The sequence below is a fragment of the Taudactylus pleione genome, unplaced genomic scaffold, assembly GCF_031769625.1.
Source record: "Taudactylus pleione unplaced genomic scaffold, aTauple2 ptg000788l, whole genome shotgun sequence".
NCBI lineage: Eukaryota > Metazoa > Chordata > Amphibia > Anura > Myobatrachidae > Taudactylus > Taudactylus pleione.
The window spans coordinates 5,656,365-5,672,680 of record NW_028285190.1 but is presented as its reverse complement, the minus strand read 5'-3'; the positions used below and the strand labels follow the sequence as shown (position 1 = coordinate 5,672,680).

The following is a 16,316-nucleotide window of genomic DNA, read 5'->3' as shown; positions in this document are numbered from 1 at the left end:
CAACCTGTCCTTCCCATCTGGTGCAGAAGTGAACCAAATTAGTTGCAGCGTGTTCATTTAAATATACAAGGCACACTAACAGTCCAGGTTTTAAGAATAGCCATTGTTGAGCACAGGCAACTTAATTAGTACCTTAGTTATTTTGATTTAACCATTTGTGCTTAAGCATGGATATCACTAAAACCAGGACTGTTAGTGTGCCTTGACGGCCGAGGTTGGGAATCACTGGTCTAAGGGGAACCTTCTGGCTACAACTGTCTCAGACAATAAAGACCATTCTGTGTCCAAAACTCAGATACTGTAGCATCTGAGATAAGAACTCTTTCAAGTTGCCGTTCCATAAAGGAGTATCACGGTCCATTTTTAGCATATTTATTCTTCCCATCACTTGAAAGTGGTAAATTATTATATGTTTGATTATATCTTTTAAAAATTCAATTTGAAGTTAAATGTTGTGGTGCTTATTTGAAAACCAAGAATACATAGCTTTCAGCTGTAAAGTCCATTTTAATTCCTTCGCTGCTGAGGGTTTTCTCACCCCTGTGCTGAGGCCATTTTCCAATGTTTGTGCTCATAGCATTCCAATAAATATATCACTGATAATACAGGATTTTTTAATACAATAGCCTTGCAAATTATACAGTACCTTGTTTTTTCAAAAGACTTTGGGCCTGATTCAGAGCCGGACGCTATTTGCGCTCGCTCGTCAAGAAAATAGGGGTGGCTATTCAAATGAACCATTCGCTGTTTGCGGTCTGTTCACGCCTCTAGGTCTGAACGAGCGTTCAAAACTTGCGGTCGTTTTTTGGGAAAATACGCCCCCTGGCCGCTCGCATCCTACGTCATGTCCGCAATTAATTAGATTAATCGAGTACATCGAACAGGGTATGAGTTGCTCGCTATTCTTGTGGTTGGTTTTTGCTACCACAATTTTGCGAGCAGTTCTGGTTAAAAAAAAACCCAGTGACGTGGTCAATGACGCTGAAGTTTTATTTATGCACACCCATAAAACGCCCATTTTGACCTTTAAGCACGCCTGCGATCGGATCTCCACTCCCCGTTTTCAAGCACCTTCCCCTGTTACCACCCACATACGCCTCATTCTGTCACTCAAGATAGCAGGCATTCGCTATTTTGCGTGCACACGATTTTCGGCCGCACTGACTGGTTAGCGCATGCGTATTACGATCCGTACGCATGCGCAGTTGGGCAAACATCGCTCGGAGCGAACGAGCAGCCACTTGCATCCGGCTCTGAATCAGGCCCTTTGTATTTTCTGAAAATATAATCAGTGTTTTTGCTTTTTGTAACACGTTAAATAAAATGTAACCAAATGGCCATATAAGTGTTATGTTTTGTTAAATTAAAATTTGTAAAAGTGTACAAAAAGCGAACATGACATTTTTTTATAAACACTAAAATAAATTCTATGGGGTATATGCAATTAGCCGCGGGGTTTACCCCGCGACTAATTGTTGCGCTGGTGGTGAGTCAATTAATGGGGACCCCGCACGCGTGAGTCAATTAATGGGGAGTCCCCCGCTGTCGTGCTTTACCTCGCACCTCATGCAGGTGCGAGGTAACAGCTGCACGAAGCCGCCCTTATCGGCCTCGCGCGCGACAGATAAAAAACACTGTTTCCGCACTTCTCGCGGAAACAGTGTGTGCCCGCGAGCGAGGACACATTTACCAGCACGGGGAAAAAGCTATTTTATTGAATAGCTTAACCCCGCGCCGCGGGACTTTCGAGCCCCAATTACCCGCGGGAGAAGTCCCGCGGGTAATTGTATATACCTATATGTGGTTCTTGCTTCAGCATTAATGCATTGTTCTAAAATTGCATCCAGCAGGGTTCTACATGTAGTTTTTTGCAAAAATATAAACCTGCACATTTTTTTTTTTTACAATTTTCGCTCACTGGGCCTGATGCAGAGATGGACGGAACTGCAGAGCCGCTCACAAGCTGCTGTGCAATTCCGTCGATCTTGATGCAAATGCAAAAGGAGGTGACAGGCATCTCCTTCCTGCATTTGCGAGCACCACCGCAAACCATCACGTCTGATGGCCGCTTTGGTTGCTCCTTTGATCAGGCTGCGGGAGCTGAAGCTTCCCACAGCCTGGCCGGTGCTTTTCACTTCAGACTCAAGGAATCTGCATCCACTGACGCAGACCCTGGCCTCGTCCCTCCCGGCCTCTTCTCTCCAGGAACGGTGACCAGCCGCGCCCCCGATCTGCCCCATAAATGCAGCAGCATGTCAACTATCGGAGATGTAGGTTCATCATCTGATCAGGGCCACTGTGTATAGCTACAATATTGCAGCTCAACAAGGCCTATAATCTTTTAAACTGGGAAAGCTATTGCATTGAATGAGTGGATCCATTTTTCTTTTGACACAATATGGGGTGGATCTAGGCTTTAGATTCCCCACTGCCTGTGGAAAAAAAATTTTTTTTTGTAACTATTTAAGTCATGGTGATCACCTGTCAATAACTACTATGGGGGATATCATTTGAAAGGGGAAACTCCTCTCTGTCAAACAAAGGTGCCCCCATGTGTGTTTGCGTCAGTATGTGGAAAACTTTCATTTATTTGTAGTGCAGGTGGTTTAGCCTGGTGATCGCACTGATCATCATATATACATTTCTATTGGGATACATGGTTTCAAAAAGGGGACTTCCCTATTTAAAACATGGGTGCCACAATTTTTCTATGTTATACGTTGGGGAAAATAGAGGGACTTAAAGTCCCCCCTCCCAACTATTTTATTCATATTATTTAGAATACAGTTACGTCAGCGCACAAATGAATCGGTCCCCAATTTTCACCCCAAAAGCATCAACTACACTTATCTAATGAGCTCTGGGTATCAGAGCGATAGATTACCATGTCATCACCGTACAATGACTATTTAGTCTTCACCATGTGAAGTGCAAAGCCCATGAAATTTCAAACTATGGTCCTGATTCAGATCTGATCGCAAATTGCGGCTGCTCGCTGGCAAAAAGGGGCCGGATATTTAAATGAAGTGCTCGCACTGCGTCCCGTAAGGACGCCCATTATGTTTTAGCAAGCTATGGCAAAGTACGCTCGCAAGTGTATAAAGACGCCCCCTTGCCACTCGCAACACACGTCATCTCCGGGAAATGTAGGATTAATCGGGACCATCGAGAGCCATCGGAGCTGCTCGCAGCCCTTGAGGTTGCCTTAATCCGCCGCAAGCACAGCGATCAGTGCGGCTTGAAATACATGCAGGTGACGTGTACAATGATGCTACTTTACTAATTATGCACGCCCTTTAAACAGCGTTTTGGCGGCCTGACACGCCTGCGTCCGCAACACCACTCCCCCGTTTACAAGCACCTTCCCCAGTTACCACTCACAAACGGCACTATCTGTCACTCAAAGTAGCGACCTTATAGTGGCTTACGAGCAACCAAAAACAGATTGGAAAGACTGGCTTGCGCATGCGCACTGTGAATTATACTCATGTGCAGACGGACGAGAATCGCTCAGAGTGAGCTAGCGCAACTTAGCGACCAGATCTGAATCAGGTCCTATATCTTATCACATATAATATCATACCATGTACCCCTGCCCAGTTTAAAGAAGCAGCTGGGCTAAAGAAAATAAGTTTTACCCAATTACTATACTGTAAAAGTGACCCAGGCCAATTAGCACATGATCCTAAAAATATGGTCATCCTGTTTGCTCAAACGCTCCGGCAGCCTCCAGGGATATCAAATGCAATTACTGTGAACTGAGAATAATGCACATACACATTTAATTACTATGCACTCTAAGAAGCCCATTTATTATACTGTATGTCGCATTTTAATTGCGGATGGGATATGATAATAATGACTAAATTTGCAAAGTTAAAAAGAAAAATTAGTGTAATGCTCTTGCAGATGCCAATAAGAGCCATCCTAGCGAAGAGTTGGAAGCAAAGTGATAGCTTACACTCTGTTTCTCGGTTTAGTGTCGCTTGTGTATTGCATATATGAGCTTGTCAGGCGGCACATGTGCCAATGGGTGCAGACAGAAAGTGATCTGAAAGATTTGTTTCTGGTAAACTGTGTGATAGAGTAGCCACAGGCTACTATGGGCTAATGCTCAGGGCTGGCAATAGAAATCATAGTCCTGGTACACCAATTTATTTAAAAGACCCCATTCCCAGATCTCTGACAGGTACAGACCTGTTGCTTGAGTGCTCCTCCAGTCACCACATTATTCCTCCAGGCACCACGGTCTCTCTCCAGTCCCCACAGTGTCCCTCCATCCCACAGTGTATCTCCAGTCCCTAGTGTATCTCCAGTCCCCAGTGCACCTCCAGTCCCAAAAGTGTCCCTCCATCCCCCAGTGTATCTCCAGTCCCCACAGTGTCCTTCCAGCCACCAGTGTATCTCCAGTCCCCACAGTGTCCTTCCAGCCACCAGTGTATCTCCAGTCCCAAAAGTGTCTTTCCAGACCACAGAGTATTTCCAGCCCCTGTGTATCTCCAGTCCCCTCAGTGTCACTCCTGTCCCTATTGTATCTCTAGTCCCTACAGGGTCCTCCAGCTCCCAGTATCCCTTTAGCCACCAGTGTATCTCCAGTCCCCACAGTGTCCCACCAGCTCCCAGAGTATATCCAGCTCCCAGTGTATCTCCTACCCCACAGTGTCACTCCAGCCCCAGTGTATCTTCAGTTCCCAAAGTGTCACTCAAGCCCCCAGTGTACCTCCAGTCCCTAGAGTATCTCTTCAGCCCCCAGTGTATCTAAAGTCCCCAGAGTATCTCTTCAGCCCCCAGTGTATCTCCAGTCCCCAGTGTCCCTCCAGCCCTCCACATATCTCCAGTCCCCACAGTGTCCCTCCAGCCTTCAGATTTTCTTTAGTCCCCATAGTGTCCCTCCAGCCCCAGTGTATCTTAAATCACCAAATTGTCCATCCAGCTCCAAGTGTATCTCCAGACTCCACACTTGCTTTTTTTATTTCTTCTGATATTCTGACTGCCTTCTACAGCTCCTTTCTTTCAGTGGTTAGCACTGTCATGACATCACGCATGCTGTGACGCATTAAGCAAAGAAAGCTTTATTGCATTGGCCACTGCTGGTGCAATAAAGCAGCACTACAGCCACAGCAGCTTCCCGAATGGATCCCATTACCTACACTCTGCTAATCACTAAAGCAGCACTGGTAGTGGTTAGAACCTCAGGGGCTGGTACAGCTGTGTCCATAGTCCCCCCCTGTTGCCAGGCTTGCTAACACCATCTTCAGATGGCGTTAGCAGCCAGAGTCAAGTGCTGGAATGCTATGGGGGCTGCTTTTGCAGTCATAAATTCAGAGATATTTGCTGTGTTCCCTCTCTTAAATGCTGGGGATCCTTAATATTTGCAAGTTCCCTCACAAAACATCCTGCAAATATTTTTAAAATAAATATGTCGATAAATCTGTCCATACAAGTATATTTAATTCTGGTTTCTAAGAGAATAATGCATACACTTTACCATCTAAGCAAAGCAATTATTTATAGGCAAATTGTTCATCCAACAATTACCAATTTTTTAAATCTCATTAGTTTAAAATGTGTTATGTAAGTTGTTATGTAAGTTCAGAGACTTGTAGGACTGTTAAATGTGAAAAAAATAAGCCAAAGCCAGTTAAATTGCCTGTCTACATTTAATCATATTTGTCTCCCATATACATTAAGTTTTAAAGGGCCTAATCATTAGAAAGAGAGGATCCACCATCTTTCTAATGTGGGTGCCCTTTAGTTTTGGAAGCCATGTTGGGGTGACATCATGCTCCATTCCTGGACTCTTTGATTTTTCTGCAGTGCATGGGGTTAATGTCTGACGATTGCACTGATCACCAGACATCATTAACTTCTAAAGGGGCACATAGTTTAAAAGAGGAGGACTCCTTTCTTCCAAAATGAGTACCCCCATCTCTCTAGGTGCCAGGGTTAGGCAGACAGAAGGATTTTAAGTCCATCCCCAATACTTTCCATTCAGTTTCTTTTTTCTTTTTTGTTTTACAAAACTGACGTTAGCATACCAACATCAGTACCCGGAAATCGGCCTAGCAGCTTTCCCAGACCGTTGGGGAAGGTAGTTTTGTTTTAACTGCAGGGGACCTTCTTGTTCACAGTATTTGCAGATAGCAAGTCTCAATCGTAGTCCGCAGCAAAGGCGTTAACAAAGTTACTAGTCAGATAATAGAAATACTGGATCTTCAGCAATAACTTTAGTTGTTATTATAATTTCCCTACTGCAGAAATAGAGGTAAGTACCAGCATCCAGTTTTCCAAGACCAGACCTACAGTAATGCCGTTTCACTTGCAGTATATCTGTCTCATTGTACTGCAAAACTCCAGCAACTAAACTTCTACAGATACCGTAGCTGAATTAGGAGTAGTGCAAAAACCCCAAGAACAGATTTAACTGTGCATGGTGCTTGCAATACATATAAATATGCTTAGATGCTTAGTCTATGTACTAAGCCTTGGAAATAGATAAAGTGGATGGAGATAAAGTAACAATCAATCAGCTCCTAGCTGTCACTTTACATGCTGTTTGAATAATGACAGGAGCTAATTGGCTGGTACTTTATCTCTGTCCACTTTATCTCTCTCCAAGGCTTAGTACATAGACCCCTTAGACCCTGGTATTCCAAAACTAAAACTTTATCTGTCATTAGAACAATGGTTGTCTGAGTAGATAGATCATCTACTAGTACATAGATCATACCGGCCTACTTCTCTGCCCTCCAGTAGATGAACAGAACTGGAATGGAAATTAGTGGTATGCATAACTTGATAATTACTTGATGATGCAATTTGCACCAAGTGGGTGGGGCAAGGCATATGATGATGCTAATTGCTCCACTCAGTATACATTGAGGTGGGTGGGGCTTGAGGATGTAATTTACATCAATGTAGCCTGTCCCTGCCCACTCCCCAGGCAGGTAAATGCTCCTATGGGAGAACTGCCTGCTCTCTATGCAATCTAGACTCGGGAATCTATTGGACATTACTTGAGAAAAATTAATCGTAAAGTTTAAAGCTAAAAAGTACTATAATACTTTAATGATAAAAAGCAAAGGTCAATACATTCAGTTTCTTTTGGAAAACAAAAGTATGTGTACCCCAGTATGTATGGCATTTCAGATGGTATTTAATGTATAATGTAGGGCCGTTACTAGGGTGGTGCGACATGTGCCACGGTACAGGTCACCACAGCGCAGGTGGCACTGCTCAGGCTTGTCAATTTTCTGTTTATAACCATTCTCACTGGTAGATTCCTTTTCTTTAAATCTTGGCATCTCCTGGCCGCCCCTATCTACTCCATGGCCAACTCCCCCTCCATCTGGCCATCTCCAGAAGCACCTTCAGTCACATTCTCTTTTATTTATGGCACTCAGATGCTTTACACATGGAGCTGTGTGTCCTACAATTTCTGATGGCAGCCCTGAACAAAGCCACCATTTCCCAACCCAAGTGGTACCAGCACACCTCAAATACCTTCGCCAGTGAGTTCAGCTGCTGGCGCACGGTACACACACAAATCTTCCAGCTGCTGATATTTGCTGCATATACACTACAAGTAACACTTGTTCTGTGATCTACACCAGACTTGTGCACGGCTGTTCTGATGGACACATCCTGCTGCAGGAGCAGCTTCCCCAGCTCTCTCCTACATCTCTAGACCTGGTTTTACAGCATAATTATTGTGTATCATCACTGCAGCCATTGGATTCACACTCTATTTGACACCTGGATAACAGTGGTACAACAGGATCATAATCGTATGAGAGCAATCAGATTTGTCATGCCCCTTCCCCATGGATGAAACCCATTTTTTGAGTGCGCCGCGTATTGTGTCCCTATTTGAAAAATAGGAGGGAGGGGTGCAGGGGCGCCGATGCGCTTTCTGGCCCAGGGCACCAAAGAATCTAGTATTGGCTGTGGAAAGATGAACATGTATTTGGGCATCTAACATAGAAAATGGACTTTATGCCAGAATAGAACTGAAAAGATTATCTCCATCTAAATAGTTTTTCTAAATTCGATTAACATTAATTCTTATTTTTCTAGTTTGTGCTGACTTGAAAAAAAAAAATCTTGTTTTTGAAATGATATATAAGATGTTTTTTTCCTGTTAGAAATACATGTTATCAGTGATTACCCCCCTTCCCTTTCTCACAGTACCTTCCCTTCCTACAGTACATGGCATATTGGTTATCTCTGTTTGCAGCCTTTTGAAGATGAATCCGTCTAAAAGACATAAATGAAGTGACTGTATATTCCATTAATATTCAGCATGTCTATAACCTCCAGCACTCTTTCCTTGTGCTAATAGCTGTTTTCATCTTATTTGGACCCTTTACAGAGTCAGTCTTATGTGCTGACCATGGCAAACTGGTTTTATATGCTAGAGTCCATGCACAAAAGATGTTTTACTGTTAAACTGGAAAATGTATTTTATTTATTTCTCTCTATTATGTAAAATAACATTAAATTATTGAATGGACTAAATCTAAAAGTGACATCCGAAAGATGTCATTAAGCCACCTCATATATACAGATGGAGCATTCGCTAATGCACATTCCGTGGCGTACTTAGCGTTATACAGAATGTTGTATCACGTCACAGCCTCAAGCCCTCATTCTTTAATGGAAAAAATATGAAACCAAGGTGCATTATTAGATTGCCTTGTTCAGGACAGTGATCCGGGTGCTGCAATACATGCTTCTCTATCTGCATCAAGTCCAGTCATAACGTGGAACTGATACAATGAGAATGAGGCACACAACCCATTTATGATCTGTATAATTATAAGTCAATCATGGAATAAGCCATCACATGGGCCATCTAGAAATGAGATTAATATTTTTCTATGAATCCTATATTATGCTACATATCACATGGGATGCAGTCGGGATGCCGACAGTCTAAATGCCGACCGTCGGCATCCCGACTGTTTAATCCCGGCAAGTGTCTAATGACCAGCATCGAAATCCCGACGCCTGTCATTAGACCTACGCCGGGAGCCGACACCCGGCTTACCGATCTAAGGTAAGACAGGTGCCGGGCGGCTTAGGTTAGGGGCTCCCGTGGGGGACTTAGGGCTAGGCACCCCCCCGGGAGGTTAGGGTTAGGTTAGGGGAAGGGGGGCTTAGGGTTAGGCACCCCTGGGGGGAGGTTAGGGTTAGGCACCCCCCGGGAGACTTAGCGTTAGCAGCAGGGAAGGGGAGGTTAGGTTTAGGAACTTAGAGGGGGGTTATGCTTACTCACTTGGGGGTGAGGTTAGGGTTAGGCACCCCTAAGGGAGGGTTAGAGTTAGGGGAGGGAGGTTAGGTTAGTACATAGAAAAAAAAACTTACATGTCGGGATCTCACTGCCGGGCTTCCGCTGTCGGGATTTGAACCGCTGGCCATGCGGTAAATCATCATGATCCCATATCACACACCAATCCCAAGCACATGAATCAGTTATATATATATATATATATATATATATATACTGTATATATATACATTATTCCAAGCTGTACTTCTGTTCTGTGCACAGAACTAAATGCTGACATTTTGCCAAGTTGGGCGCATCTATGTGACAGCACAGCCTCTATCCATACTCTTGGGTTCATAGCCGTCGTCATTATCAGCATGCACTTGTGCCTACCCTGTCCTTGGTGCAAGATATTCATCTGAAAGCAGACGGATCTCTGTGTACGCACAACTCAGGATTGGCCGCAATTCCATCTACACCCCCGACACGCCCACACCAAAATTACCCATTACCACCCAATTACACCCGCTCAACTGCAAGCGGAGATGTGACTGAAATGCGTACCTTTTGGTATCGCCCATAAATGCATATGCTCAGACACGGACCATGCCCAGGACAAGAACTGCAGGATCCATCCGCAAAACGAACTGGCACATAAATGTGCTTTAATCCTGGAGTGCACACAGAGGGGACCTTAACCTGATAGGCGCCTTTATTTGTCAAAATAGGTTGCCAATATCTTGTATTATATTGTAGCAGATACAGTATATGGTTAAGAAAACTATGAAAAATTATTGTATTTCTTTCTAAATACTTGGTAGTAAGCTACGGTTAGTAAGTAATTTCAGACATTAAGTACTAAATCCTAATATTTTAATAAGAAATATGTTGGATTTCTCTAGGCGTTTTCCTGAGCTCTCTACTGCCTAAAGTGGCAGGTAATATGGCATCCTTCTCATCTCCCACATACGTTGTTATGAACCTTTGCCTATGAGTAGATTGCAATACTAAAGAAACATTTTAACTCAAAATAACCACTTCAGTTTTCTAAATTTGATATAATTTGTTATCTTCCCTCCAGGATTTAAATAGGTTGTAGACACTTTTCTAAGTGCATTAATGTAATCATATGACTTACCTGGATCGTGGAATGTTTTCTGTGCTTTCTCTCCACCAAAGATCTGAAAGCATTGCTTCAGGATTTGATCGCTTTCCATATCTGACAAATGGAAAGCGAAATGGTCAGTAAGTAAATAAAATATATCGCCACTATGTTATTATACTGTATTATTATTACTTAACATTTTTATTTGCATCTGCTGCAGTAATATGAAACAAAGCTAACACTGCAACAAAATGCCTCACCAATACAAAGGGAGTTGTATAATAGTAATCATGTAATAAAATAGCAGTCAAGAAGCGGATTATTACCACATGCTATCACACGTTGAAGCCAGAAGTACAGTATATCAACGTAATCTGAGGGGGGATAAACAGTTTTCTACTTGTCATTTTAAGCTCACAATAAAGAAAGGATAATATATAAATGGTAAAATAAAGTACTCTCATTGTTAAAAAAAAAAATAAGACAAACACTATTTGCTGGATAAAATAATTCAGTTTTAATTCATTCAAATAGTTGAATTCAATTTGTATTCACAAAGAAGCCACATCAGCTGCCAGTGTTATACCAGGATCAGTTGAGCCTTATTGTATGTCATAGCAAATGTGGCTTGTATGTGGAAATACCACTAGCTATAATCTATTTCATTGTATAGCTTTCTTCATATCAATCTTTCCTATATATCATTTTTCTAAAGCCATTTTTGCAAAGCTGTTATTTTGGCTGTTTCTCATTTCTTAAAAAAACATAATATGAACTAATATTGTTAACATTGCATTATGGACATTAAAATATATCTAATATGAATGTAAAAAGCATTGTCATGCATTATTTATACTCTAATAAACAACATTCTTACAGACTGGTTCCTAACAGTGTTACTTAAGTTTTGAACTCAATTTAAATGTATATATCACAGAGAGGACAATACAATCTAAATAACTACAATGGGCATTAGTTCACATTTATAATTGGTTTTATTAAAATATAGCACAAATAATAATGGATAATGTGAAAAAACAACAACACACTAACAAAAACACTATCTAAGTAGGTTAGCAAAGTTGTATTCAGAAAACAGTGTATTATTTGTTTGCCTATCTATCGATCTATCTATCTATCTATCTATCTATCTATCTATCTATCTATCTATCTATCTATCTATCTATCTATCTATAGTATCTACATACTTTATCTATTTACCTATTTTATATATATATATATATATATATATATATATATAGAATGAGTAATGAATGGCCATCAGACAGATTGCACAGTGCAGCACTTGGCCACTCTTGTTAGGATGTTACATTTCATGGTGCAACACTACAACGTGTTAATTTTCACATTTACAATAATATGTGTGGCGGTGTTTAGGCTATTGTATATCTTCTTTAATAACTATGTGTACTCATAATACATTGCATAACCAATTCTATGACAGATTCATCTAGACTGTACAAATGGGTTTCAATAAAGGCATGCACACCAAATAAAGTTTAAAGGTATAAGCTCGATGGCATGATGTATAAAATTGCCTCTGTGCACCTGTGTTTTATAATCATTTACACATTTGCAGCATTTTTCTCATTGATTTGTCAACTTCTTAAAAGTTTACTATTGTTTTAGGAGACATACTGTATTACTTAATAACATATTATTTATATATGACATTATATCAATGAATGGAGTTTAATCCTCTGTATTTGTCTGTGGTGCCACCACTTTGCTGTTTGCATAGGTTTATTGTCATGGAATATAACTGAAAATGTGACCCACTTCTTCCAATGTTTTGGTGTCCAAATATCTAGCTGGTGAGAAGTGTTGTCGTTTCTTTGGCATTATAACAAAAGCTATGATACATGGTAAAAAGTGCAATCATAAAGTAAAATATATAGTAGAATTTTCACATATTTGATTGATGACAAAACCTCAAATTTAAATTGCATATGTAACAAAGTAGATAACACGCATTGTGTTCCTGAGACATATTGTTTCTGACTAATATGGCAAGTATATAAATGATAATTATAGTAATAGGCTACAGTTTCTCCCAGCTGCAAAATGTACTGCTACTATTCAAAAGCTAATATGTCATTAAGTATGTAAATGAATACTTTTCAACACTAAGACATAGCAATAGAAATGTCTTCACGTATCTATTGTTGATGCACTCAACCGACTTCCAATTTGATGCATTCCATATACCAATGGTATATCACTAGTCACATAATACCTCTAGGGAACTGTCTGTTTTCCCCTAAGGTTATATGACTTGCAAATGACAAACAAGTGAGAACATGGTCACTTATCACATTGTTACAGTAAATAATCAAATATTTTACTTAAGGCACAGATTTTGAGTGTGTTCATACTGTACTCTATATGCTTGTATCCTACATGTTACTGGATACATGGCTTTACTTTGTGAATATTTACTTATTGACCTATATAATTAATGCCATTCCATCCAGTTTGAACACTGAACTGGTTTAATTTTATAATCTAACTTCAGAACTCAGCTCCACTCACAGTGTATGTCTTCTGAGTTTGTGGCTGGATGTTCCGATGGGTGTTATATGCCCTGGGGAGATATTAGCATCTAGAGGGTTGCTCTGTCATCTCTTGCAGAATTTGGGTGAAAAAAAGCTTGGTTTAGAGTTGGAGATGAATTCTTTACATATTCTGTGCTCTCAGGCATTTCTGATTTCCCAGTATGTGCCATTTTGTGTTTTATAATCAACTCATGGCAGAGTTTCGTGGGCAGTGTGTCACAATGCATAAATCTCATGATTCGCCTCATCACTTTCCACTAATCATTTTAGAATCCTAAACAATTCTCAGCAAGACTCATTTTACTCAGATGATTAATTCTGCAAATGAATAATGAAGTCGGATAGTTTTCGAAAGACGTTAGACACTAAAGGCAATACACCTGCATATAAAAGTTAAAAGAAAGTCATAGAATCTATCTTTGAGAAGATACAATGCAATACAAGCTGAATCTAGCTTACAGGAGTACATCATTCAGTGCAAAAACAATAAGCTATTGTAATTTATCTATCTCACTAACATTTATGTCACTGATAGTTATGTTACATTACTTTTGTGTTGTTTTTTGTTATGTTATGTATGCTTGTTTAGTAAACAGATGAAGCAGAGTTTATTGCACTGAAAAGTGCACCCTGGCTAAGGGCTAGATAGAGAATCTGTACTATCTTAATGCAGGTCTCTAATAAGATTATATTTGAATATTGGGAAACTTGTGTTAATTACAGAAACACATTGTTCTATTGCAATCCATAAGTGCAATATATATTCATACATCTATGTCCTATATTTGCATGATCATTTTTTAAGTATGTTTCTGTATGATCACTCTGCACCTTTGGTGCTATCAATCTTTTAATAAAATTTACTTTCTTACTTTGCTATTATACTAGCAATATACTTCAAAAGCCTTCATTTTATCCTTGCACAAGTGAGAAACTAATTAAACACATTTAAATATTTGTTGCAACTGAACTGCTGCAATAAAAATGGACCCCATGGTGATTTTAATTAATGTACTACACAATTAACTAATGAGCCAATTACATTGCTGAATTGTTTTCAATGCTCAATTACATACAGCAGCTGTACTTTGTTACCCTGTAAAGTCACTGTTAAAACTTATACTGTACACTTGTGACTTGACAGAATAAAAAAAAAGAATTGACTTCAGTGTATAGAGTACACCACAGATCCAACATGGAATGAGCTTGTCCTACCTTTGCCGTGTTATGAGGTTTATATAATGCCTCAGTGCTGAGTAATATTTGGCCATATCCTCCGCCGGTGCATCCTCTCCCGGGTTATCTGGTTTTGATGGATAAGCCTCTGCCAATGTCCCCAAGCAGATCAGCAAGGACAGGCATATAGTCAGCACTGACATCCACAACCTCATACTTCCCTGCATCTGAAAACAAGTGAAAGCACACAATTAAGTCCTGGACAATAGGCATGTAATGTACTGAATAATAATAATAATAATAATAATAATAATAATAATAATGCTCTTTTAATCATAAGCATGCACTGAAAAAAAAGTCTAAGCCAGAGGTTCCCAAATGCGGTCCTCAAGGCTTCCCAACAGTTCAGGTTTTAGAGATATCCTTGGTTGAGCACAGGTAACTTAATTAGTACTTCAGTCAATTTTATTTAACCACCTTTACTCAACCGTGGTTATCTCTAACCCCTGAACACTTGGGGTGCCTTGAGAACCGCGTTTGGGAGCCTCTGGTCTAAGCAGAAACATCAGTTATTTTAAGTATATCATCACTTTATTCTGCACTTTGTATGTGTTTGAATGTACAACTTTCTATCTATGCAAACACTTTTTTTAAACTGCTACAACATATACAGCTACAAATGCCACCAGCAAAATGTGTTAAACTAAAACGTGTCACTCATTTTGGTATGAAACTGTAAGACTTTGCTGTAGACTGATACACACAGAGCCAAGTCCCACATCATTTGCGGAAGGATTGAAAAAGAGAAGAGTCAGTTTGCATTTCAAGTTCTGAAATAACAAATCTACAGTTCTATATTTTATAAATCCAAACACAACGATACAGACTAAAGGAGTTTGCAGCAAAAACAAAATACCTCAACTCCGTAACGAAAGGAACTCATCTTACACTGCCCATCAGGACTAACTGCCGGGGAAGGGTTTTCAGCACTAAGGACAGCTCCGTTCTGAAAGTTGTATTACAGAATACAAGAGCTGGGTACTTACATTGTCTGTGAATTGGAGTTTCTGTACACTATCTTCTACCTTCTCCCCTCTTCCTTCCAGTTGTCTTAGTAATTCTTCTCTGTAATTAGTCTGGTTTTACTTGTTCTCCCTGATCCCCAGCTTGTGTGGGCTCTCTGCCATGCTGTGCCTTTTATAGTCTTTATTCTGCAGGAGGGTCTGGGGGGTAATAGTGTGTGAGTGACTATTTCCTACTATCTCCTCCTTCCTCTGAGCAGCAAGCTCGTCACCAATAAGAGAGACCTGGCAGACTTGGGTCATGTAGAATAGGGAGCGCAATAAGCCTGCTTTATTGTCTGACATGTCAGAACGAGTTACGTTTGATGGCTGAAACTGTTCTAACTGCAAAAATGTGGGCAATAATAAAATACATTCTAGAATATTGATGACTTTCTAATACATAACACATAATAAGCATACCTTTACAATGATCATGTATAATACCTGTTTAGCTTTATTTTTGGAATGTGAGATTTTTATGCACTTGTTATTAGATATTGTAGTGTAGCCCTCCCCCTTTCTGTTTCTGATCATTAGCATATCGTGCAGCTGCAGCAGTTGAAAAACCTATTACAATTGCAAATCTCACCCAAACTTACACACATACTGTATAAACTATGACGAGTCTCTGACTCATCGCACTCTAACTGGAAGATTTTTGACTGGGAAAATAATTAATTTTGAACTATGTGGTGGAACAGTGGTAAGTAAGACTGTCTAAACCATTTATAGATTAGATCTATAAAGCAAATTCTTACGTGGAGGTGTCTGTGAGCTAAGCAGGCAGATGGGGTAAATGCTATGTTCCGCAAATGAACTTGCTTCAGTGTATGTCTAAATGCAAATATTGTAGCTGACAAACATTCCTTTGTGCATGCTATCTTAAATAGATGCATTTTAATATTCTGCCCCTGTGGTTAGATGCCTGTCTGTAGACACATCCAGAACTGTAAGCACACACATATTTGAAGGCAAAGCAATCTCACTGATAAGAAACATAAAAATTGGCTATTGCAAAATGGACTTTAGAAAAATTAAATGATACACACCTGTCTCTTTTATGTAGTAATAGTTTCAAATGTGAGGTATACTTAAAGTGTGCCAGACAATTTCCCTACTTCCAC

The 16,316-nt window shown here is 40.2% G+C and overlaps 1 protein-coding gene across 1 annotated transcript in view; it reads right to left on the bottom strand.

Annotated features, from left to right (window-relative positions):
• Nucleotides 1-15,316, bottom strand: part of NPY (neuropeptide Y) — a 67,466-nt gene extending 52,150 nt beyond the window's left edge. Inside the window, exons 1-3 of the mRNA XM_088457810.1 lie at nt 15,175-15,316; nt 14,168-14,355; nt 10,410-10,490 (exon numbers count right to left, since the gene is read on the bottom strand). Coding sequence (XP_088313936.1) covers nt 10,410-10,490; nt 14,168-14,355 — 269 coding nt within the window. The 5' untranslated portion in view covers nt 15,175-15,316. The remainder of the gene's footprint in view (nt 1-10,409; nt 10,491-14,167; nt 14,356-15,174) is intronic.
• Nucleotides 15,317-16,316: the final 1,000 nt, after the last annotated feature.